Raw genomic sequence first — 20,799 nt, 5'->3', positions numbered from 1 at the left:
AGTGCTCAGAGCACTGACTTCATGGATTGTATTGAAGTCTTCTCTCTGCAAAACGGCCGGCTGACTCAGTCAAATCAACTCCACTCATCAAATTATCTATATAAAAAAAATAACACAGTGGGAGGAGGAGGAGGCCCGATCAGACTGCCCTCAGTGAGTCAACGTGTCGAGTCACGGGAGGATTCGCACTCCCGTCATCCAGCTGTTACAGCTTCTCAAAGCCCTACTTCTGACGTTTTCTGTTTGCATGAAACACTTGAGAAGCTGAAATGGGCAAAAATCAAACCCTTCCTGTGGGTGGGGTGGGACGCCAGCGGCGTACCTGGTCATTAAGCTCCCTTTCAGGAAAGGACAGCAAACATTCCAAAAATAAAAACGTATTTTCAAAACCACGAAGAGGAGGTGCGGCCTGCAGTCAGCAGCTGCCGTGTCTCCGGGCCCCACACACTGGCCAGACCTGCTTCTCCTCAGAAGAAATGGACTTCAGCAGAAAGAACCCGTGTTCTCGACCAGAAACTGTGTGACCAGCGGCTCCAAACCCACCCAACAGCCTGGAGACCGTAGCGAGGCCCAGAGGCACACGAAAAGACGCTCGGCGTCGATGACTATCAGAGAAAGGCAATCAAAACTGCAGCGAGGTATCGCCTCACACTCACCAGAATGGACGTCGTGAAAAAGTCCACAAATGCTGGAGAGGGTGTGGAGACCGAGGAACCCTCCTACACTGTCACCGGGGATGCAAATGGGTGGTGTCTGGGGTACAGCAAAGTGATTCAGTGATACAAACACATCTAGTCTTTTTCAGGTTCTTTTCCAGTATAGGTTATTATGACATACTGAATATAGTCCCCAGTGCTATAGAGTAGGACCTTGCTGTTTATCTCTTCTTTATACAGTAGCTTGTTTCTGCTAACCCCAAACTCCTAATTCATTGGTTGGCTTATTGTGGTGTCAGATGTTTTCCATCAACACTGAAGTCTTGGTCCTGGGGGTATTGACACTGGTATTTGATCTATTTTCTTCCCTCCCTCTCCTCCAATTTCCACACTCACCAAACAGCTTCAACTCACGGGTGGACGTTCCCACTCACAGGGGCATGTGGACCAGCGAGCAGACTTCCCATGTCCACCTGAGCCCCGGGCATCAATTCTCTAAGCTAATAGTTCAGAGGCCCCAAATTCCTGATTCTTTAACTTGGTCATTTCTAGTTACTTCTGCTTTTTGAAGCACTTCTAAACTGGGGTACTTCTCATAGAAAGTCAGATTTCCAGATTCTGTTGAAGGGCTAGCTGGACTGGCTGCTTTGAGCCCACAACACCCACATGACCACCAGCTTCCACACCCGGCACGAGCCCAAGCCCCCACCACCCACAGTGGCGTCTTCACCGGGAGTCTGCATGGTCCCCGTTTACTGCCGCACCTGAAAGTACTGATGTGCACGTATGGTTCTTTCAAATGTGGGCACACAACAAATGGGCCTAGAAGATCATGTTTTTCCAGGATAAAAAAACAGGAAGTCAGAGAACCCTCTGATGTATTTTATAGGAAAACATGCAAAACTCTGACCCCTACCTTAGTAATCTCGGTGCACGCTGACTGGAAAACAGTGAAGCGTTCTGTGTGAAAGCTGAGGTGGGCCTGGGAGCCGAGCCGGGCCCTGAGGGGTGACACGGTCCCCGTGAGCCGAGGAGCTCAGGGAGCTGCCACCACTGTGACCCCACAGCTAGGGGGAAGACCCCGTGGAAAGTGGATAACGAGGAATATACCCAGGAATCAGCGATTGAAACTCCGACGCTGATTGGCTGAGCGTGATTGATTCTAACCCTGCCAGAAGGAGGCCCTATCCATTCAGAACTGAATTTGACCCCCAAGAGAGGAAGGCAGCTGTCGACCCCGTCGGTCACCGGACAGCCTATTAGGAAGCGGGCTGCCCCAACCGAGCGCGGCTGGAGGCCAGGGAGGGGCGGGGGCCACGGGAAGGCCACCTGCTGCCCACTGGGTCACAGGAGGGGCTTCCCAGGGCCGCCTGTGGGGAGCGCGCAGGAAGAGGAGACCCAAAGTCAAAAGCACACACCGCCTGTTTCCTCTCCAGTTTAGACCTGCTGGGGAAGGGATCAGCTACCCACTCCAGTATTCCTGGGCTCAGTATTCCTGGTGGCTCAGCTGGTAGAGAATCCACCTGCAATGCAGGAGACCTGGGTTCGATCTCTGGGTTCGGAAGATCCCCTGGAGAAGGGAAAGGCTACCCACTCCAGTATCCTGGCCTGGAGAATTCCATGAACTGGGTAGTCCATGGGGTCACAAAGAGTTGGACACGACTGAGCAACTTTCACTTCTTTTTTGTACAGATCACTTCCCAGGGTAAGAACACACTTCCCAAAGGACAGTGAGCGCTGGGGCGGCCAGTGGGGGGGTGCTGTGCGGGGTCCCCTGGCCCTGGGGCGGTGCGCGGGGTCCCCTGGCCCCAGGGCAGGGACAAGAGCCACGTGATAGACACCTCAGAGGAGAGCAACATGTTTTATTTCATGAAAATAGATTAAAAACAGACTGTGTAAAAGAATCAGGATTCTCAATAATTTACTATTATTTACACGAGCAAATTCTGGTTGTTAGTAGACTCTGTGAAGAGATGAACACGCAGAACCCAGACCCTCCCCAAGGGCAGCAGGGGACCCACCAGGGACACTCAGGGACCTCCCGGCTCCTGTCTTCAGGCTGATGCAGCGACTGCATCATCGAGAGCTCGGTGACGGGCAGGACAACAGCCCCCGGCCGCCCAGGGCCCCGGCGCTCTCACCCCTCACAGGAGCCCAGGTGGACTCCATCCTCTCTGTGTCCCCCACGTGGGCACCGGTCAGCAGGTCCTCCGTGCCCGCAGCTGACACCCCACTCACGACCAACCTTCCGCCAACACTCCTGGGCTGACACGAAGCCCACGGCTTCTGGGAAGAAGGTGGGAAGCAGGACTGGAAGCCGCACACCCTGGTCCCGGGAGACCTGGGTGACAGAACAGCCCCCATGTTGTCCAGAACCTGGGGACCCGCCAAGGTCTCACTTGAAACGTCCTGTTCGCTGGTCCAGGGAGGGCACGTGGGAGAGGGTGGCCGGGTGCCCTCCCACGGAGGGCAGGGCATCCAGTCCTGGCCCGGGCTGTCTCGCAGGCACTTGTGGTCCCTCCAGGCTCGAGGGGGCACGTCCCGGGACGCATACGCAGGCAGGGAGAGCCCTAGAAGCAGCAGGGGCACTGGACCCCCCGAGCCGACTCCCGGCTGCTGGAGACGGGGGTCTCCTTAGGGGCGGGTGGCGGGCTGGGCCCGGCCCCCGGCCCCCGGCCCCCAGCCGGCAGTGGAGCCGCGGCCACAGGTGGGCTGGGAGAGGCGCCTGGGGGAGCCTCAGTCCAGAATGTCCGTCTCGAAGGGCACCAGATGGTAGTAGGATAGGTTGGTGACGTAGGCCGTAGGGTCGTCCCCGTCCTCCAGCTCGGCGGGGAACTCGCCCGCGCTCTCAAACCTGCGTGGGGAGGCAGGCGGTGAGGCCGGGCAGGCGCCTGACCCCCGCGGGCCCGAGCCAGCGCCCGGGAGGGGAAGGACTGCCCGGTGGAGTGCAGGCTCCTGGCCCGTGAGCACAGCCCGGGCAGAACCTGCGAACCCAGCCTGGGCCCCCCCAAAAAAAAGCCACAATCCGTGCACTTACAGGTGTTCCGTGGGGTCCACGGCCCCAGGCTGGTCTTTGCCATTCGGAATACTGTGGTCGATAACGATCGTTTCCGTATTTGCTAAACAGAATCCATTGGACCTCATGATTTCTGAAAACGAGAGCAGTGAGGGAGATAATTCACAAGGGGGTCAGCGTGTGAAGCGCTGACGTTTGGGGCTCACGCATCTCCTCTCGGGCCCCTCCTCCGGCCGCCACTTCCTGGACTGCGTGTCCAGCCCTTCCCTCAGCAGATCACAGACCCCAAGAATAGGCACCGGGGGATGGGGTTGGGGGGCATTACCAGGGGGGCAGCTGCCTGAACGCTGGCTCGCCCCCGGCCGCCATCCCTGGTCAGCAAGCCCCACGCTCAGGCCTTCCACCTACCTCACCTTAGAACGTGCTTAAAACACACTCCAGATTCCTGCTGCTTTCCCAAGTGACCGCCGTCTTCCACGCACGGCCCGATGCTTGCAGACAGCTCGGAGCAGCGGGCGTCGGATGCCCTGGGTGTCTGGGGCACTGTTTCCTTTTATTTCTTAGACCTTAACCATCATTTAGATTATTTTATCCCCGTGGACAGATTTGCTCTTTTTAAACAAGTGAGACTAATTTCATGTCTATTTTTGGTACTTTCGGTGCTCGGTTCTCCGTTTTCTCAGCCTCTCTCCAGAGGAGACACTCAGGGAAACAACGTAAAAAAGAACAGAGAAAACTCGACCCCTCCCCCCCCTTCAGGACAACGGGACTGTTCATCCATCAGGTTCGCCAACGGCTGAAATTTCCTGACTTTCTGGAGAAGGGACGGCTCACGTCTCGCTGGCTCTTCTAGGAGGGCCGTTGGATTCACCCCACGTGAGAGAGGCACCAGCAAGCGGCTCGTCTGCGGCCTCCCCTCCCGCTCGAGCCCAGCCAGAGGCCACCACCTGAGACAGCTCATGAGTTGGAAGAAGGAGCCGAAAACCAGCAAGAAATCAGCGCTTGGAACCGCCAGGGTCAGCTACACCACCAGGCGCAAAGAAGAGGCTGACAAGGGCCTGAGTGGGCGGAGAGAGCCACAGAGGACGACCCCCGACAGCAAGAGAAAGACCCCCAACCTCACAGTTCAAAACGCGGGACAGCACAGAGCCACTTTTTTTTTTTTAATTAAAAAACAATGTTTTGAGCCGTACTGTGCAGCATGTGGCACCTTAGTTCCCTGACCAGGGACTGACCCCAGTCCCCTGCCTTTGGAGTGTGCAGTCTTAACCACTGGACTAGCAGGGGAGCCCCCAGAACCACCTTCTTTTCTGCTTTTATTAACTGACTCAAATCTGCCCCAGGAAGCACGTGAAACCTCAGTGACCTCAGCACAACCAGCTGACAACCCCAAACCCTCTGTCCCACCCTCTCCAGGGGAATTGGGGGCAGGGAAGGACCTTACAAGTGAAAACAAACATCAGTGCTGCAAATAGAGTCACCTCATACAGGAATCCCCTAGTCTTTATTAAATGTGAGATTTGCAGTTCTAGAACATGGGATTGAGAAAATGGAACCAGACCCTAAAACACATTTGTTGCAAATCTTTCCTTAATTGTCGGTGAAGAGAAGCTAGCTGGGCCTCCAGGAAACTCCAGTTCTACCACTTAAGCCTGTGAAGGAGGTTACTCTGCTGTTTTTTAGCCTGTAAAATCGGAGAAGGCGATGGCACCCCGCTCCAGTACTCTTGCCTGGAAAATCCCATGGACGGAGGAGCCTGGTAGGCTGCAGCCCATGGGGTCGCGAAGAGTCAGACACGACTGAGCGATTTCACTTTCACTTTTCACTTTCATGCTTTGGAGAAGGAAATGCAACCCACTCCAGTGTTCTTGCCTGGAGAATCCCAGGGACGGGGGAGCCTGGTGGGCTGCCGTCTATGGGGTCGCACAGAGTCGGACATGACTGAAGCGACTTAGCAGCACCAGCAGCAGCCTGTAAAATGGGAATAACAGTGTCTATCCTAAGGGGCACTGGTGTGGGGGGGGTGTTAAATGAGATAGTTTTTGTAAAGAATCTAACGAACGCTGGTGAAAATTAAGGCTGAGACTGTACAAATGCCTGGCTAATAAAAAGTTAAATTATATTTCCAGGCTTCCCAAACCTGAATACTCTGGTTTTGTGGCTGGTATCAATTCATAAGTAACCAGATAAAGGCTGAGGTGTATGCTTCCTTTAAGCTGCACAGTTTTCTGAGAGATGGTAACAAGCTTTTAGATTAACAAGAGGTGAAGGATGTTTCCGGTCGCACTGACTCCAAACCAGAGCATTTCCAGAACCAAGGCCCCGGGAGGCGGCTGGTCCTCACGCCACGCACGCCTGGTGCCCCCTAGTGGAGCCCCGGCCCCTAAGCCGGTCAACCTGGAGGCCTGGGCGTGAGTCAAGGCAGGGCTGCCCTCCAGGCAGCATCACCTCCAGAGAGGCCATGCCAGACGTGCAAGCAGCTGCCAAGAAGTCTGGGAGGAAGGGTGCTGAGAGTGGGCAAGGGCACTTTCAGGAGTGAGGGGAATTTAGCAGGACTGCAGTGGACGAGCACGGGAGGGCTTGAGGGAGAGAGGAGACAGGTCCGGCGGGGAGGAGGCTGAGGGCCCGGACCAAGGGGGGCTCTGCAGTGACGGGAGACCCAGAGGGACCACATCCCGACCTGCCCAGGGCGACAGGAAGTCAACAAATCAATGAGCCAGGAAGTCAGATCCGGGGTGGCCCTCGTGGGTACTGAGGACGCGTCCCCGGCAGGCGGGAGGCCCAGCTGCTGCTGACTCCGTGCCTGGGGACCCCTGAGTATGTGCACACCCCAAACATGGGCCGAGACGGGAGCAGGGCAGCTCTTGGCAGCCAGGACCTCAGGGGCTGGCGGCACTGCCGTAAGGAACCGTGTCGTGGAAAGGACTTCTGAACTGACCCTCTTCCCGTCTGGATACGTTCATTTCCTCATTCAGTGAACGATGAAGGTACACCTCACCTCCGGCGGGAGCACCCTCCTCGCCCCCCCAGGGGTTGGTTCTGCACGACCTCGCTCGGCCCGGACAAGTACCTGGGCTCCAGGGACAGACCTCTTCCTACAAAACGCTCCTCAGAGCCTCGCCTGCAGCACCGAGGAAGCAGAGTCTGGGGCTGTACTGACGTGTGCAGCCCGGATCAGAGGAAGGTGGCAGCGGGCTTCCCCTCGCTCCCCTGAGACCTGCAGGACCATCTCCTCCTACCGCCGCTGACTTTTGCCAGAAGGCGCGGCCCAACGCCCACACTAAGGAGACCCACGCCGAGTGTCCCTTTCTGTCCCACCCGCCCTAAAGCCCAGAACAAAGGCAATGCCGCACGAGCTGAACTCGTATTGTTGCTGGATGATGGGTTCCAGCCATTCGCTTCAAAATACCTCATTAATGCTTTTCTGATAGACTGTTTTTTTTAAGTAAGTTCCAATTTATACACCTTTGGAAGCAGGAAGTGTGCAAGCTGCAGGCCAGCAGGGAGAAGCACACCGTTTCACAAGCTCTGGAAGCAGCCCCTGCCCGCTGTTTCTGTCCTTCTGTCCGGTCTGCTTTCTGGGCCCCGAGGGGGCCAGGCGTGCCCAGCACGTGGACAGCGGGCTGGGAAGGTTTCCAGAACCCTCGGCTGCCCCTGGCAGCGCTGCCCCCGCACCCAGCCCGCGCCTTCCCGGCGGCCTCACCTGAGATCTTCCCCGGACTCTGAAAGCTGGGTTGAATCTTATGCACGTTGTCATTCTTTAACACCTGATCCAGGGGCGACCTTTCAAAGAAGGTGAGCACAACCTCTGACCTGGAGTACTGCAAAGAAACATGTTCCTCCTGCACACGTTCCTCCTGCTGGCAGGACGGGATGGGCCGTCCCTGCCCCGTGGTCAGGGGCTCGGGGTCTCGGGGGGCTCGGGGCCCGGGGCAGGCGGGATGGGGACCGCGGGAACAACGTGGGTCAGGTCTGCGCCCTCACTTTCCAGTAAACCGTGAGCCCCTTGCTTCCGCTCCTTCTCGGGGGGAGCAAACACTGGAGCTCCCAGTGCCCAAGGGGGCTCCCTCTCCTTGGCTCCTGGCCCCCCCAGCCCCCCACGCCTCCAGGAGGGCAGCCGCCACCCCCCTGCCCACCCAGCGCCCCGCCCCAGCCCCGCCTGCGCACCCACCTTGCGAGGCAGGCTGATGACGGCCTTGAGCAGCTTCTCCACCTCGTTAAGCCTGGTCTCGATGTCATGGGCGTCCTTTATGGCGACCAGTCCTGGGGTCAAAGCAGAAATGCCTCCATCAGAAAAGCAGACCAGGGCGTGGGCTCCCAAATTAAACACAGAACAACAGGCAGCCCACAGCGGGGCCGCCACCCTGGTGTCGCCCTCCACAGACGACCTCTGGGAAGGGCACTCAGCCTCACGTGGGCTCAGTCCTGCGCTCAGAGCCCGGTTCTCAGCCTCAGTTCGGGTTTCAATGACCCAAAGAGTGATGAAGGTGTGTGCTGGAAGAGGGGCCGTCTGGAAGCCGCAGGGAGACCTTCGCAGGCCTCGCTGAGTGGGACGGTCAGGCCAGCTCCATCCACACCCTGTGCAGTGGACAGGGCCAGAGCTCGGCCCCGCCAGGGTGGGTGGCTGCAGCCAGGGAGGCTGGCCCCCTGCCCCCCACCCCCAGTGACACAGCTAAGGTGACCACAGGGCCCCTTGGAAAAGGAGCCCATATTAGAGAAGTCATTTAGATGTTGTGCGTGGGGGTTAGAAGGGAAAAATCAGATCTTTACTCAGAGAAAACCAGCATGGGCGTGACTCATGGCATCTTCCAGGAATCTGAGCTTCTACCCTCGTTCCAGTTAACAGAAGTCTTGACTGGCTACTAGATAAAGCACAGTGCTTTGTCTTTAAAATATGAGAGCTAACAGGCAGGAGGAGAAGGGGACGACAGAGGATGAGATGGTTGGATGGCATCACTGAATCGATGCACATGAGTTTGAGCAAACTCCGAGAGTGGGTGATGGACAGGGAAGCCTGGCGGGCTGCAGTCCATGGGGTCACAAAGAGTCGGACATGACTGAGCCACTGAACCGAACAGCACAGAGAGTCGGAGTGCGTTTCCGTCTCCCCGTGAGCCGTGCAGAGCACCGACCTTCCCAGGACCGGTCCATCACACCAGCTTCTCAGGGAAGCAGCAACTCGAATACCCAAGACATTTCACGTGACCCGGGATCTAAACCACAGAGGCTGGGATCCCAGATTCAGTCACTGAATCTCAGTTTTCAGAAGTTCCGGTTTTGTTTGATAGGAGAAAGGTTGCTCATTTTGCAGGCAACTCACAAAGTCCACATTGAGATAAAATTAACTTTCTAAACTGCCTGACTGAAATTCAGAGGCCCCAGAACACGTGGTCCGTGGAAGCCAGGGGCGCCCCAGACACAGGGTGGTTCAGAAAGCCGGGGCTGAGCGGGGGTCCTCGCATCAGCTGGAGTCGAGAAGGTCCAGTCAAGGCCAGGAACTGGTTCCTGGACTTCCTGGAGCACAGGCCAGCTGCCCCTTCACCTGCTCACCTGGGGGTCTGCTTCTCAGGGGCCTGGCTGGTCCTGACCAGCGCTCTCAGCCACGTGGGCCCAGGAAGCCGGCCGCAGACCCCAGACTCCGGTCCACACGGCCCGTGCCATGCCCCAGCGTGGCGCCCCGGCCATCGGCAGAGAGACGGGGCTGAGCCACCCCTCTCTCCCAGGCTGCCCGCCCCACCGCCGCCCGGCAGGCTGGGGGCAGCAGGAAGGGAGGAAGCTACGCCTGGGGCCAGGGTCTCAGGGCCTCAGGACACCTCCTCCCAGGCCTGTGTGCTTGTTTAGAAGTTCACACACACACACACACACACACACACACACACAGCTCCGAGATCTCGCTCCCGCTGCGGACAAGTTTATGGAGGGAAAGAGGGATACTGCAAAAGTCCTCTGAAAAGTTGTTTTTAGAGAGGACAATTATATAAACCATCCCCACTAAGTGCTTCTTTGTTCTAAGACAAGAAAACCGTCACATTTCAGTTTTTATTACACCTAGAATACTGCTGTTAAATCACTCAGGTTCATGTCACAGTAGTTGTATTTTTATATTCTGTAAGCACAATACGGGAAGATAGGCCTCGCGTATGGCCAACGCACACAGCACATTTATACCCACTTTCTAGGACGTAAAGCCCACCATTGGGTTTATAACCACCAAGGGTGCCACGGAGTCGGTAACCACATTCTCTTCTCCGCTGACCTTCCTTTAGGGTTCCAGAATTAGAACGGAGCACACAGGATGCCCAGTTCAACGTGCACTTCAGACACAGTGACTAACACGGCAGTGTGGACAGACACACTAAAAACTATTCATTGTTTATCTGAAATTCAGACTTACTGGGTACCCTGTAGCTGTACCTTCCTGGTGACCTGCTTCCAGAAGGAAGCAGAGAAAGGCAACAAGTCCCTCGTCAGACCTCGGTAGCACATCGGCATTTCGGCTCGGGGCACAGACCCTGGGGACCCTCCCCAGCCCACCTCATCAGCTTGTGCCCTGCGACCCCACACCCTCATTCTGAGTAGGACCCTGTGGTTCTTGCCCGGCCCCATGTCCTCAGCATGAATTCTGTCTGTGGAAAAACTTTAGCCAATGAATAAGTTTAATCAGAGAAGTGAGAACAAGCAGGAAAAAAAAGGAAAACAGTCGAAGGAAGATAAACCATAATCACATAGTCACTGAGCATAGTCAAGGAGCTTCGGTTTCTTCTCAAGAGCTCAGACGATGTTCGGGGCCGTGTCCTGTGAGCTGCGTTAGAGACTCTGAACCCCCCCGGGGGGACGAAGCACGTGATGACGTGCGTGTGAGTGCGCGTGGTCAGTCTCTCGGTCGAGTCTGACTCTTTGTGACCCCGTGGACTGCAGTCCGCCAGGCTCCTCTGTCCAAGAGATCCTCCAGGCAAGAACAAAGGGGTGGGTTGCCATGCCCTCCTCCAGGGGATCTTCCCGACCCAGGGACTGACCCCGCGTCTCTTACACCTCCTGCATTGGCAGACGGGTTCTTTACCACCAGCACCACCCGGGAAGCCCCCGAGGGGAAGCCAACTGGTGCTCCTAGGAAACGAAAACACACTTTAAGACAAGAGGGGCTGAAGACACTTCAACGGGGAAAGAAGCTGCCGGAACCCCTCCAGCAAGAACAGGGTCAGGAGATCGTGTGACGCTCTGGCTTTTCGCTGGGGCACGTTCATTTCCCCAAAACAGGTGCCCAGAGACAACCAAGGCGAGCGGGACCAGCGCTCCTGAGACAAGTCCTCCTTCCTCCAAGGGAACCCGTCCATGTGAATGACAAGGACTCGGGCCTCTTCCTAGGGCAGGGGGGGTGTGGCCAACGGTGGAAATTCACAAGCAACAGATGCTGCTGGGTGCCTCCGAGAAGCCCCCTCCCACCCCCTCAGAGCCCCCGACCCAACCTCACATCAGAGCAGGGAGGGGTCACCCCCAGCCACGTGGCCTCCAAGGGCAAGGCCCTCTCCAAACTCCGGGGCCCATATTTCCCTCCTCTCCTGGGCCTGGAAATCACTGTCCTGTGGTTATTTTTAAGGTGTTTCCCATCAGAGAGGCGTATCAAATGCAGAAGGAAAACACTAAAGTTGTGTTCCGGGGCCCCAGCGCAGAGCGAAATAAATCTTCCTTTAAAATGTCTCCTTGTCTCAAAGCTCACTGGGGGTCCCCCTTGTCCGGTTTCTTGAGTTCACAACCAGTGGAAGCCAAAACACCTGCGGGCACACCCAAGGTCAGGACACACTCTCAGACAGAGCTGGTGGACGGGTGGGGGGGACGTAAGCACACCCGGAGCCCGCATCGCCCAGGACGGGCGTCGCATCGAGACCCCAGACCGAGCACACGCCGTCGGGGGCTTCCTGCTCTGCCTGTTCTGTTCGTCCTCTGCGACCGGCAGCTTTGGCTTTTACAGGCTGGTACCGCCCTTCCAGGGGCTTTCTGTAGCTCAAATGGTAAAGCATCTGCCCTTGACGCAGGAGACCAGGGTTCAATCCCTGGGTTGGGAAGTTCCTATGGAGGGGAATGGCAATCCACTCCAGTGTTCTTGCCTGGAGAATTCCATGGGCAGAGGAGCCTGGCGGGCTACAGTCCGTGGGATCGCAAAGAGTCAGACACGACTGAGTGACTCATGCACGCACACGCTGCTCTTCCAAATGTCACTTGCTTGCAGTAAGGATTTTAAATTTTATTTTCAAAAATGTGCTGATGTACAATAATTTGGGATCATCTAGGAATTTTAGCTTTTGTATCCCAAAAATTGTTGGTGGAGCAAAAACTGTGGCAATCTTGTTTGACTCAGTTTTACTGTCTGAGATCGCGGTTCTAAAAACGGCAAGAGGGTAAGATGGTTTTGAATTTGCAAGGTTGGACAGAGAAACGCCAACGCCTTTTGGTTATGGGCGGTTGTCATTCCAGGGCCAGCCAGCAGAGGGCTCCAGCAGCCCGCGAGGACCCGCCGCATCCACGTTGTCCTCGCAGGAAACTGGCTCAGAACACTTCCCCGTCCTGGAAAATTGTCTCATTTCTGATTAAGCGTAGTCACTAGTACAACCTCAATTTTAAAAGTTCACGCTACACGGCTTCTGATGTGAGGAATTTATCCAGACGTCGCCCAAAACAGTTAACAATTTGAAACCCAAAGACGGATAACACGGCCGTATGTAAATTTCAGTGTGTTGATTTCACATCCTTTTTGGGGGTTAAAATTCAGGCTAGAGCAGCCAGGGGGCCCTTTCTGTCCAAACTGGCGCAGCCCTGAGAAGCGAGACCACGACAAGAGCTTCCGTGAGTTCCAGGGTAGGTCTTTATACAAACACGAACACCGACTCATTCTCGGAACCCAAACTGAACGCGCTGGTAGGAGCACAAAGATCAGGCTTTGAGCAGACGCAGACCAGCGCCCTCACCGCAGACACCTGGTCCCACGTCCCACTTCCCTGGCGGAGGCTCTGGTGACAGAGCCAGCCTCCAGGGCCGGGCTTGGGGCTGAATCCACCTGAGCACCTGCAGCCCCTTCAATTCTGGGTGTGAACACAGATCCTTCTCGGGTCAGTTGGGAAGGCAAGTCCGTTACCCAGAGAATGCAAGTCCCTCGGGAGGAGACCCACGACAGAGCCCCGGGGAAATCTGTGATGTGAACTCTCCGACCGAATCAAATAAGACACCGTATTTCAAAAGTCCACCCCTCACTGTCCAGAGAAGCAGACGGGCTGGACGAGGTGAGGAAAGCAGGGTTACCTTGTCTGCACAAGAGACACACATGCTTTAAAAGCTGTTGTTGTTTACTCACTATGTCGTGCCCGACATTTTCGCGACCCCATAGACTGTAGCCCGTCAGGTTCCTCTGTCTATGGGATTTTCCAGCCAAGAATACCGAAGTAGGTTGCCATTTCCTTCTCCGGGGGTTTTTTTCCAACCCAGGGATCGAGTCTGCGTCTCCTGCATTGGCAGGCAGATTCTTTACCACTGAGCCACCTGGGAGTGTAATACAAATTTTGGAAACAAAATGTTTTAAATTTTCCAGGAAAACCCCCCATGATAACTTCCTAAATATATGTTGTCTATATAGATAGTCAGGGTAAAAGCGGTGGGGACTCAACTTGGTGAGCTCGAGAGCTAACCCAGGTGATCCTTCTTTGTTACACTCAGCATTCAGACCACAGCCTGCTCTCCCCAGGTGGACTGCGGCCTCCCGCCCCAGCGGTGGGGCTCCGGTCTCTGCCCTGAGCTCGCCCTGCAGCACACGAGGCTCGGTCCTCCCCACCGTCGGCCTCCCTGGCCCAGTGACTCTCACGGTGACAATGGAGGCCAGGACTTTCTCCCCCGATCCTCCCAAGGACGAAGAAGGGCAGGGAAAGCAGGCAGTGGAGACAGAAAGGCAGAGACGAGGTAACACGTCCGGAGACCCAGGAACCTGCTGAGGGAAGACTTCTTGTCGGCTTCTTCCCAAGCCTGAGAGGTGCTCCCCTCACACTGCGTCCCCCCAAGCCCTCCTTCCCCAGGCCGCCTCCTTCTCCTCCAACCATGAGCAGAATTCCTTACTCGACTTCAGACTCAACCATGCCTAAGGAGCCACTCGCTGAGCCTTGGTTTGTCTTAAAACTCGGAAGGAATTTAAGGAATAAACAGCACCCGCCACAGCCCTCAAAACAGGAAGCCCTGGGCTGTGTCAGGTGACGGGCACCGGGCGACAAGACCCTGCCCCCGGGCTGGCCGGGACGACGGGCATGAGGCCGATGTGACCACAGGGAGGCGTCCCCGGGGGGATGCAGCAGGGGACATCCCGGGACCCTCTTTTCAGCGCTGACGACCAGAAGGGCTGGGGGAAGTCTCCGGTCACCCAGGGAAGTAAAAGTGAACAAAAGCGCCAATAAGAACAACTTTAGTGGGATGGTGACACCAAGCCCTGGTAACGCCGAGTCCTTGCTTGTGGTCCCCAACGCACTCTGCTGACGGCCGCTGGGCTGCACCGGGGCCTGGGGTGCCCGGGGTCCCCACGGGGGGCATCACTCCCGCGGCCCCTCCTGCAGCTCCAGGTGGAGCCCCACGGCACGGGCACACACCCCCCATCTCAGGGGTTCTGCCGTCACCTCTCACCGCACACCCACCTTCCCTGGCTTTGAAGGCCCTCAACCACAGGCACCTTCTGCCTCTTGGGAAAGCGTGCATAAAAACACACAGCGAGGCACAGCAGGCCTGCGCTTGTTTTACAAAGAGAAGAGGACCTCGTCCTGGGGGCCAGCCTCAGGGCAACCGGATGCTACCAGCAGGGCCCAGTGCCGAGAGGCAGAGCCAGGCCTCCCCATGGACGTCTGGTGGGAGGTGACCGTGGCGGAGAAGCTCCAGAGCCAGCGATGGCTGTGACCTTCCGACTACTCCTTTCCCAACAGGGAGCTGGCTCAGGTCACCTGGGCCCACAGCGCAGCTGAGACCACGGGGCCACGTGCCACGGACGGGGGCAGGAGGGCCCGGGGCACGGACAGGGGACTCGGAGTGACGGTCTCCTGGGAAGGAGACCCAGGACTCAGAGGGGCGGGACAGCGGCTCCCAGGAGGCGGGGGTGGCCGCCTCGGGACCCGGGGACGGCAGAGCCCCGCAGCCCATGCCAGGAGCCCTGTATATGGAAGAGGTTCAAAAATAGGTCTGTGAAGCAGAGAGCTCCCCCAAATCGCCCCAGAGAAGGGAAAACGGCCCCCTCCTTGGAAGAGGGGGACCCCCTCCAGGGAAGCCAGGCTGGGGGCCGCGCCGGGAGCGGGCAGGGCAGGACCCCAGCCCCAGTGCGGCGCCCGTTGGGCGGCAGAAGGTGGCCTTCGTGCCGCTGCTCCACGGCCCGGAGCCCTGCGGCCTCCACTGAGTCTTCAGCCACTTTCACGAAGAAAGTGAACTCGGGGTCCTGCAGTTGGCCCCCAAATCAGACAGCGATCTCCCGCCTCGTTGGGGAAAGCATGGAGCTCCTGCCCCGTCCTGAGAGCAGGGCCTGGGAGTGAGCGCCGTCCCCGGAGTCGCCGGTGGGCGGGGGTGTCCTGGCCAGTGGGTGGGGGTGTCCTGGCCGGCAGGCCTGCGTCCAGGCCCCGCTGGTTGGTGCTGGACACCTTCCCTCCACCCCACGTTTGACAGAGGGTCAGAGAGAACGCAGGCAGATCCAGGTCCCCCGCAGGCAAGGTGAACGGACGTCACCCAGCACCACATGCAGGCTCTCAAGGAGGGGCCTTCCTTGGAGAAACGCTAAAAACTCTGCGTTCAAAGCCGGGCCCTCCATCAGCTCCTCCTGTTGGCCTTCTGCCTCACCTGACACCCCTGACAGGCACGTCTGGTCTCTCAGTAAACCCCAGGCTCTCCCTCCCAGACCAGCCATGTTTGACCACTTCCCACACCTTCCCTGGTGGCTCAAAGGATAAAGAATCTCCTGTCTTCAATGCAGGAGACCCAGGTTCGATCCCTGGGTTGGGAAGTTCCCCTGGAGACAGGAATGGCAACCTATTCCAGTATTCCTGCCTAGAGAACCCCATGGACAGAGGAGCCTGGTGGGCTACAGTCCACGGGGTTAAAGAGCAGGACACAACTGAGAGACTAACACACACACGCATCATCCCTGGCGCCTGCCCCTGGTCCTCCTCCAGCCTTTCTCAGCACGGCAGCCAGAGTGCCCGCCCATCAAGTCCCTCCGCTCCCAGCTCTCCATCTCCAGCAAGAGCCTTGCACTGAGCGCAATCTGCCCATCCCCCGGCCCCCACCCGTCCTCCAGCCACTACAGCCCTCTCCCTACCCAGATACCTGGGCTCACGCCCACCTCAGGGCCTTTGCACGTGCCCTGGCAGCCCCATCCCAGGCACGCACAGCCCTTACTGCCCCCTCCCCCCACTGCCCCATCCGAAAGTGAACCCCTTCACCTGCCCCAACAAGTCAGAGCTCCTCTCCTTCCCTCCTCGAATTCCTTTCTTCTGAACATGTACAACCATCTATCATACTTTTAACTTATCTTGATTATTATCAGATTCTTCAAACCGAGATACAGAATCATGAGGGCAGGGGTTTGTCTGTTTTGTTCTCTGCTGCGTCCTCAGCACCTAGAAGCTGCCTGGCACAGGGGAGGCGGCTGGGAGATACTCGCTGAGTGAAGACCAAGCCAGAGTGTTGATATTACATTAATCAGGAACCAAAGATCACTTGACCACTTTGGAAACAGAATCTCTTGCTGCGGAGATGACTGTACGAGGTCTGAAATGGGTGTTATTTTTTTAAAAAAATGATCAAATAGTCCAAGAACTCCAAGAAGTCATTGGGGAAATTCTGCAAGATTGTCTTTTAAAGCGTAAACCTTTCCAGACGTGAGCGATGTAACAGACAAGTGACCTTGCCACATCTGGTCAGGAAGCCCTGAGCCAATGTGTTACGCAGAGGGGATTTCAGCGGGAGACTTGGCCCACCTGTGTCAGAGTGTGGAAAAAAGCAGAGGGGGACGCCTTGGTCACCCAGAGATAACATGCCCTGGAAGCAGCCGCCTCCCTCTCCTGGCAGGGGGACAAGGAAACAAGGACGGGGGCATCAGATCCAGACGCAGAGGAGCATAAGGTCAAGATGCCAAGGAAAAGGACAGAGGAAGCAAGACAAGTCCCGAGGACCGCCTCGCCCAGACAGAAGGCCAGGGAGGCGGGCCGGTGAGCCCTGAGCCGCCACTGCACACAGGGGTTTAATACCTCACCGGAAACACACGCATTCCACGGACAGACGGCCAAGGCCAGCACCAGTGCATGCAGAAGGAAGGGACAGTACGCGCGCTGCACAGAACACGTTCCCACCGCAGCTCCCCAGGGACCACGACAGAGGGCTCAGCATCCCGAGGGCACATGGGATCTCAGAGGCAGGTCGGGGCCAGGGCTGCCGCGTGGCCTGGAGGTGTCCAGTCCCCCACTGACAACAGCCAGCAGAAGCCAGGACGAGCTCTGGAAGCCAGACTTGCTCACAGAACTTTTGAAAGAGACAAGAGGGCCAGTCTAACCCAGCCCAGAAATATGCAGTAAGTTTAAACTGAGGGCCTCTGATGGGGAATTATACTGAGAAAACTTGCCATCTCAACACAACACACACTTCTGGATGCCTTTTGCGTGTACGGTTTGGACATCTAGTCCATCTTTTTATGCAAACAATAAATCTGCCTGGAAATAAAGTGAACTCTTCTTTGACCTAATGGCGATGTATTTTACTTAGCAAACAACTTCTCTGGACTTATCAGGATTGAAGGAAGGAAAAGGCCTTCCCGTGGGTGTACAACAAACTCAGGTGGTGCTCGGGGCAGCAGCTTGCCTCCAAACAGAGAAGCAAGACCCAGACAGAGGGTTAATGTCGCCCCTCCTCGGCCCCAGAGGCGCTGAGCTGGCCTCACAGGAGGCCCCCCTCAGATGGCGGTCTCCCCGCTTGTCTCGACTGTCACGACTCCAGCCAAGAAGATGGTTCCCACAGTCCCTTGTGGGCCGTTAGAGAGCGCGCCCGACCCTGGTCCTCATCTAACTGCCCCGCACCCCACCACACGCAACACCCACGTCCTTCTGAGTCTCCCCTTTAGACGCTTAAACGCAGCTATGAGATCCCGTCTGCATCTTGGTTTCTCCCTGGTGACCACCCTCTTCCTGCCTCCCTGTGGGTGGCCCCCTCTGCACAGGCACTCTCTGTGCTGCCACTGAAACTCAGGACTGACCCAGTGCAGCCTGCACACAGGGACAGAGCTGGGAGCATGCGTGTGCACAGCGGGTGTGGGTGTGCACGACGGGAGCCTGCCTGTGCACGATGGAGGCGTGTGTGTGCAAGGCGAGTGTGTGTGTACATGATGGGAGTGTGCATGTGCATGGCGGGTGTGGGTGTGCACGATGGGAGCCTGCCTGTGCACGATGGAGGCGTGTGTGTGCAAGGCGAGTGTGTGTGTACATGATGGGAGTGTGCATGTGCATGGCGGGTGTGGGTGTGCACGATGGGAGCCTGTGTGTGCAAGGCAGGTGTGGGTGTGCATAATGGGAGTGTGCATGTGCAAGGCAAGTGTGGGTGTGCATAATGGCAGTGTGCGTGTTCATGGTGGGTGTGGGTGTACACTATAGGGGCAGGTGTGTGTGTGTACATGATGGGAGTGTATGTGTGTAAGGCAGGTGTATGAGTGCATGATGAATGTGTATGTGTGTGCACGATGGGGGTGTGTGTATGCATGGGGGTGTGGGTGTGAACAGCGGGTGTGTGTGTGCTGTATGGCGGGTCACGTGCCTCACACTCACCCGCCTTCTCCTCCGTGGAAGGCCGTTTCCTCACCAGGTCCCAAGACAACTGAAGCTGCACCCTCCTCCCCACTGCCTGTGACCCTCGTCAGAAGCCACTGAGGGTGACAACAGAAGCCATATCCCTGGAGGGCTTACTACTGCCAGACACAGAGCACGCACACCGACCCACACAGGGAAAGTGGGTGCGGGGTCCTGCACTAAGGGGAGGAGCCAGCCCGGAGCACCGCTGAGCGGGGTCCTCTGACAGTGAGACCTGGAGGCCCGGGAGGGCATGAGGGCACGAGGGGAGGGCAGACTCTGGCTAGCTCTCAGGGGCACCTGTTTGTTTACGGCCCTCCCCATTCCAGAGAAGATGAAAGGCATTGAATAAAGCGCGGTTCCTTCATCTAAGCTTTCCTGATTTGGGCATTCATTCAATACATTGAAAATACAATAATACACACACACACACACCCAAATAGCAAGTCAAGGTAAACTGCTGCCGTGTTTGGGGTGGCACTGAACTCCCTGCAGAGCAGCCAGCAGCCTGAGACTCCAGGGGCAGGGCCGGCAAGCTTGCCAGCCTTGGGAGACTTGCCAAGCGACGCGTCTGCCAGAAGATGTGTCATGAGAATGAGCTAATTACCCAGATAATTCACGCTTGGGGCGGGGCTGTCACCAGGAGGGTGGAGAGTACCCCCAGATCTCAGGGAGACGCCCCCAAAGGTGCCCCTGGGCTGTGCTTAGAGGACGGCGCTGGCCTTCTCAGCGGGGCATGTGGGGTCCTGCATGTGGGGTGGGCGAGGAGGCCCAGCCCTCCAGCCTCAACTTCAGCCTCCAGGGCCAGCCCGTGGGCCTCGAAGAGGAAATGGGAAGCCACCCAGTCCCCGCGAGCCAGGAAAGTCACAAGGCCTGGAGGAGGCGGCGGGGTTCATCAAACCCAAGGTGGACCCACCCCGGCGGCCCCTCCCAGGGAGGGACAGAGGCCGCGTGGCACCTCGCACTGTCGGTCACCGGTCACCGGGGACAAGGGGGAGCGGCCCGCCGGGGTGGGGGCGCCGCCAGACAGGGCGCGACCCCTGCTGAACGCTGTCCTTAACTCTTCCCCAACGCTCCCGCAGCCCCTCCCGCCGCGCTCGCAGGGGCTGGCCGGTGGCTCGCCCGTCCGCCTGCCTCGGCCCGCACGCAGACTGCCGCCCGCCCGCCAGTGCTCTTCACGGTCCGGGGGCGGGCGGGGGTCTGAGGATCCCTGTCCCGTGCCAGGGGCCGTAGGCTCGCCATCCCGGCTTAACAAGCGCCCCTGTGGGCCCCCTTCGCACTTTAAACGAGCCCACTCCTGCCTCCCAGCCCTCGACGCCCTCGGTCCCCGAGCCCCCCGACACCTCCAGCCTCCCAGCCCCCCAGGCCCGGCCGGCGCCCACCTTGGCGCAGCGGCGCGCGCGCCAGCTCCGGCCGGTCCTCGGGGAAGGCGTCACGGAGGCGCTGCCACAGGCGGCCCAGGTCAGCCAGGCTGCGGTGCAGGTAGAGCACGCTGCGGTCCGACCACTCCGTGCGGATCTCGAAGAACTCCTCCTCGTCGCCGCGTCGGCTGACGACGAGCCGGCGGATGCCGTTCACCCAGCAGCCGCGCACGAACATGTTCACGAGCGACGTGCCCTCAAACACCGCCGAGGCCATGCCGCGGGCCGCGCATCCCCGGCCGGCAGGGGCGCGCCCGCCCGGGCCGGGGTCCACCCGCGGCCGGGGTCCGCGCGGGGTCCGTCCGGGGCCGGGAGCTGTCTGCAGCCGGGATCTATCCCGGGCCGAGGTCTGTCCGGGGTCCACCCGCGGCCGGAGTCTATCCCGGGCCGGGATCTGTCCGAGGTCTGTCCAGAGTCAGAGCGATCCGGGATCTGTCCGGGGTCCACCCGCGGCCAGGGTCTGCGCGGGGTCCGTCCGGGACAGGGAGCCGTCTGCAGTCTGGATCTATCCCGGGCCGGGGTCCGTCCGAGGTCTGTCCAGAGTCGGAGCGATCCGGGGTCTGTCCTCAGTCCGGGTTTGCCCGAGGCCGGGGCCGGGCCGAGGTCCTCCCTTAACCTGTCCGGAGAGCCGCTCCGTAGGGGCCCGCCCGGGGCCGGGGTGCGCGCGCTCTACGGGGTGGCGCGGCCACAGGCTTATAAGGCGCTTCCCACCACGGGCGGCGCGGTCCCGACGTCGAGGCCGAGGGCGCCTCCGCCGTCCCCGCCTCCGGGCAGAGGGGTGGCCTGGCCGCCGCGCCCCGCGCCGCCTCCCGAGCCCGCGCCGCTGGGGCCGCGGGTCCCCGGGCCGCGGGGCGGAGCGGAAACCCGAG

General features: G+C 58.4%; 1 protein-coding gene across 1 annotated transcript; it reads right to left on the bottom strand.

Moving 5' to 3' along the window:
* Positions 1-2,501: 2,501 nt before the first annotated feature.
* PXDC1 (PX domain containing 1) lies at positions 2,502-20,747 on the bottom strand. Its single transcript, XM_081523307.1, has 5 exons — positions 19,892-20,747; positions 7,844-7,935; positions 7,376-7,493; positions 3,694-3,805; positions 2,502-3,510 (listed from the first exon to the last, which is right to left on the bottom strand). Exons 1-5 carry the CDS (start codon positions 20,145-20,147, stop codon positions 3,393-3,395), a joined length of 696 nt encoding a protein of 231 aa, XP_081379433.1. The 5' UTR covers positions 20,148-20,747; the 3' UTR covers positions 2,502-3,392.
* Between the last annotated feature and the right edge of the window lie 52 nt (positions 20,748-20,799).

Source organism: Giraffa tippelskirchi, chromosome 8, assembly GCF_054371585.1.
Source record: "Giraffa tippelskirchi isolate mGirTip1 chromosome 8, T2T-mGirTip1v1.2.pri, whole genome shotgun sequence".
Taxonomy (NCBI): Eukaryota; Metazoa; Chordata; class Mammalia; order Artiodactyla; family Giraffidae; genus Giraffa; species Giraffa tippelskirchi.
The sequence above is the reverse complement of the archived record's forward strand: the minus strand, read 5'-3'. Positions and strand labels throughout refer to the sequence as shown.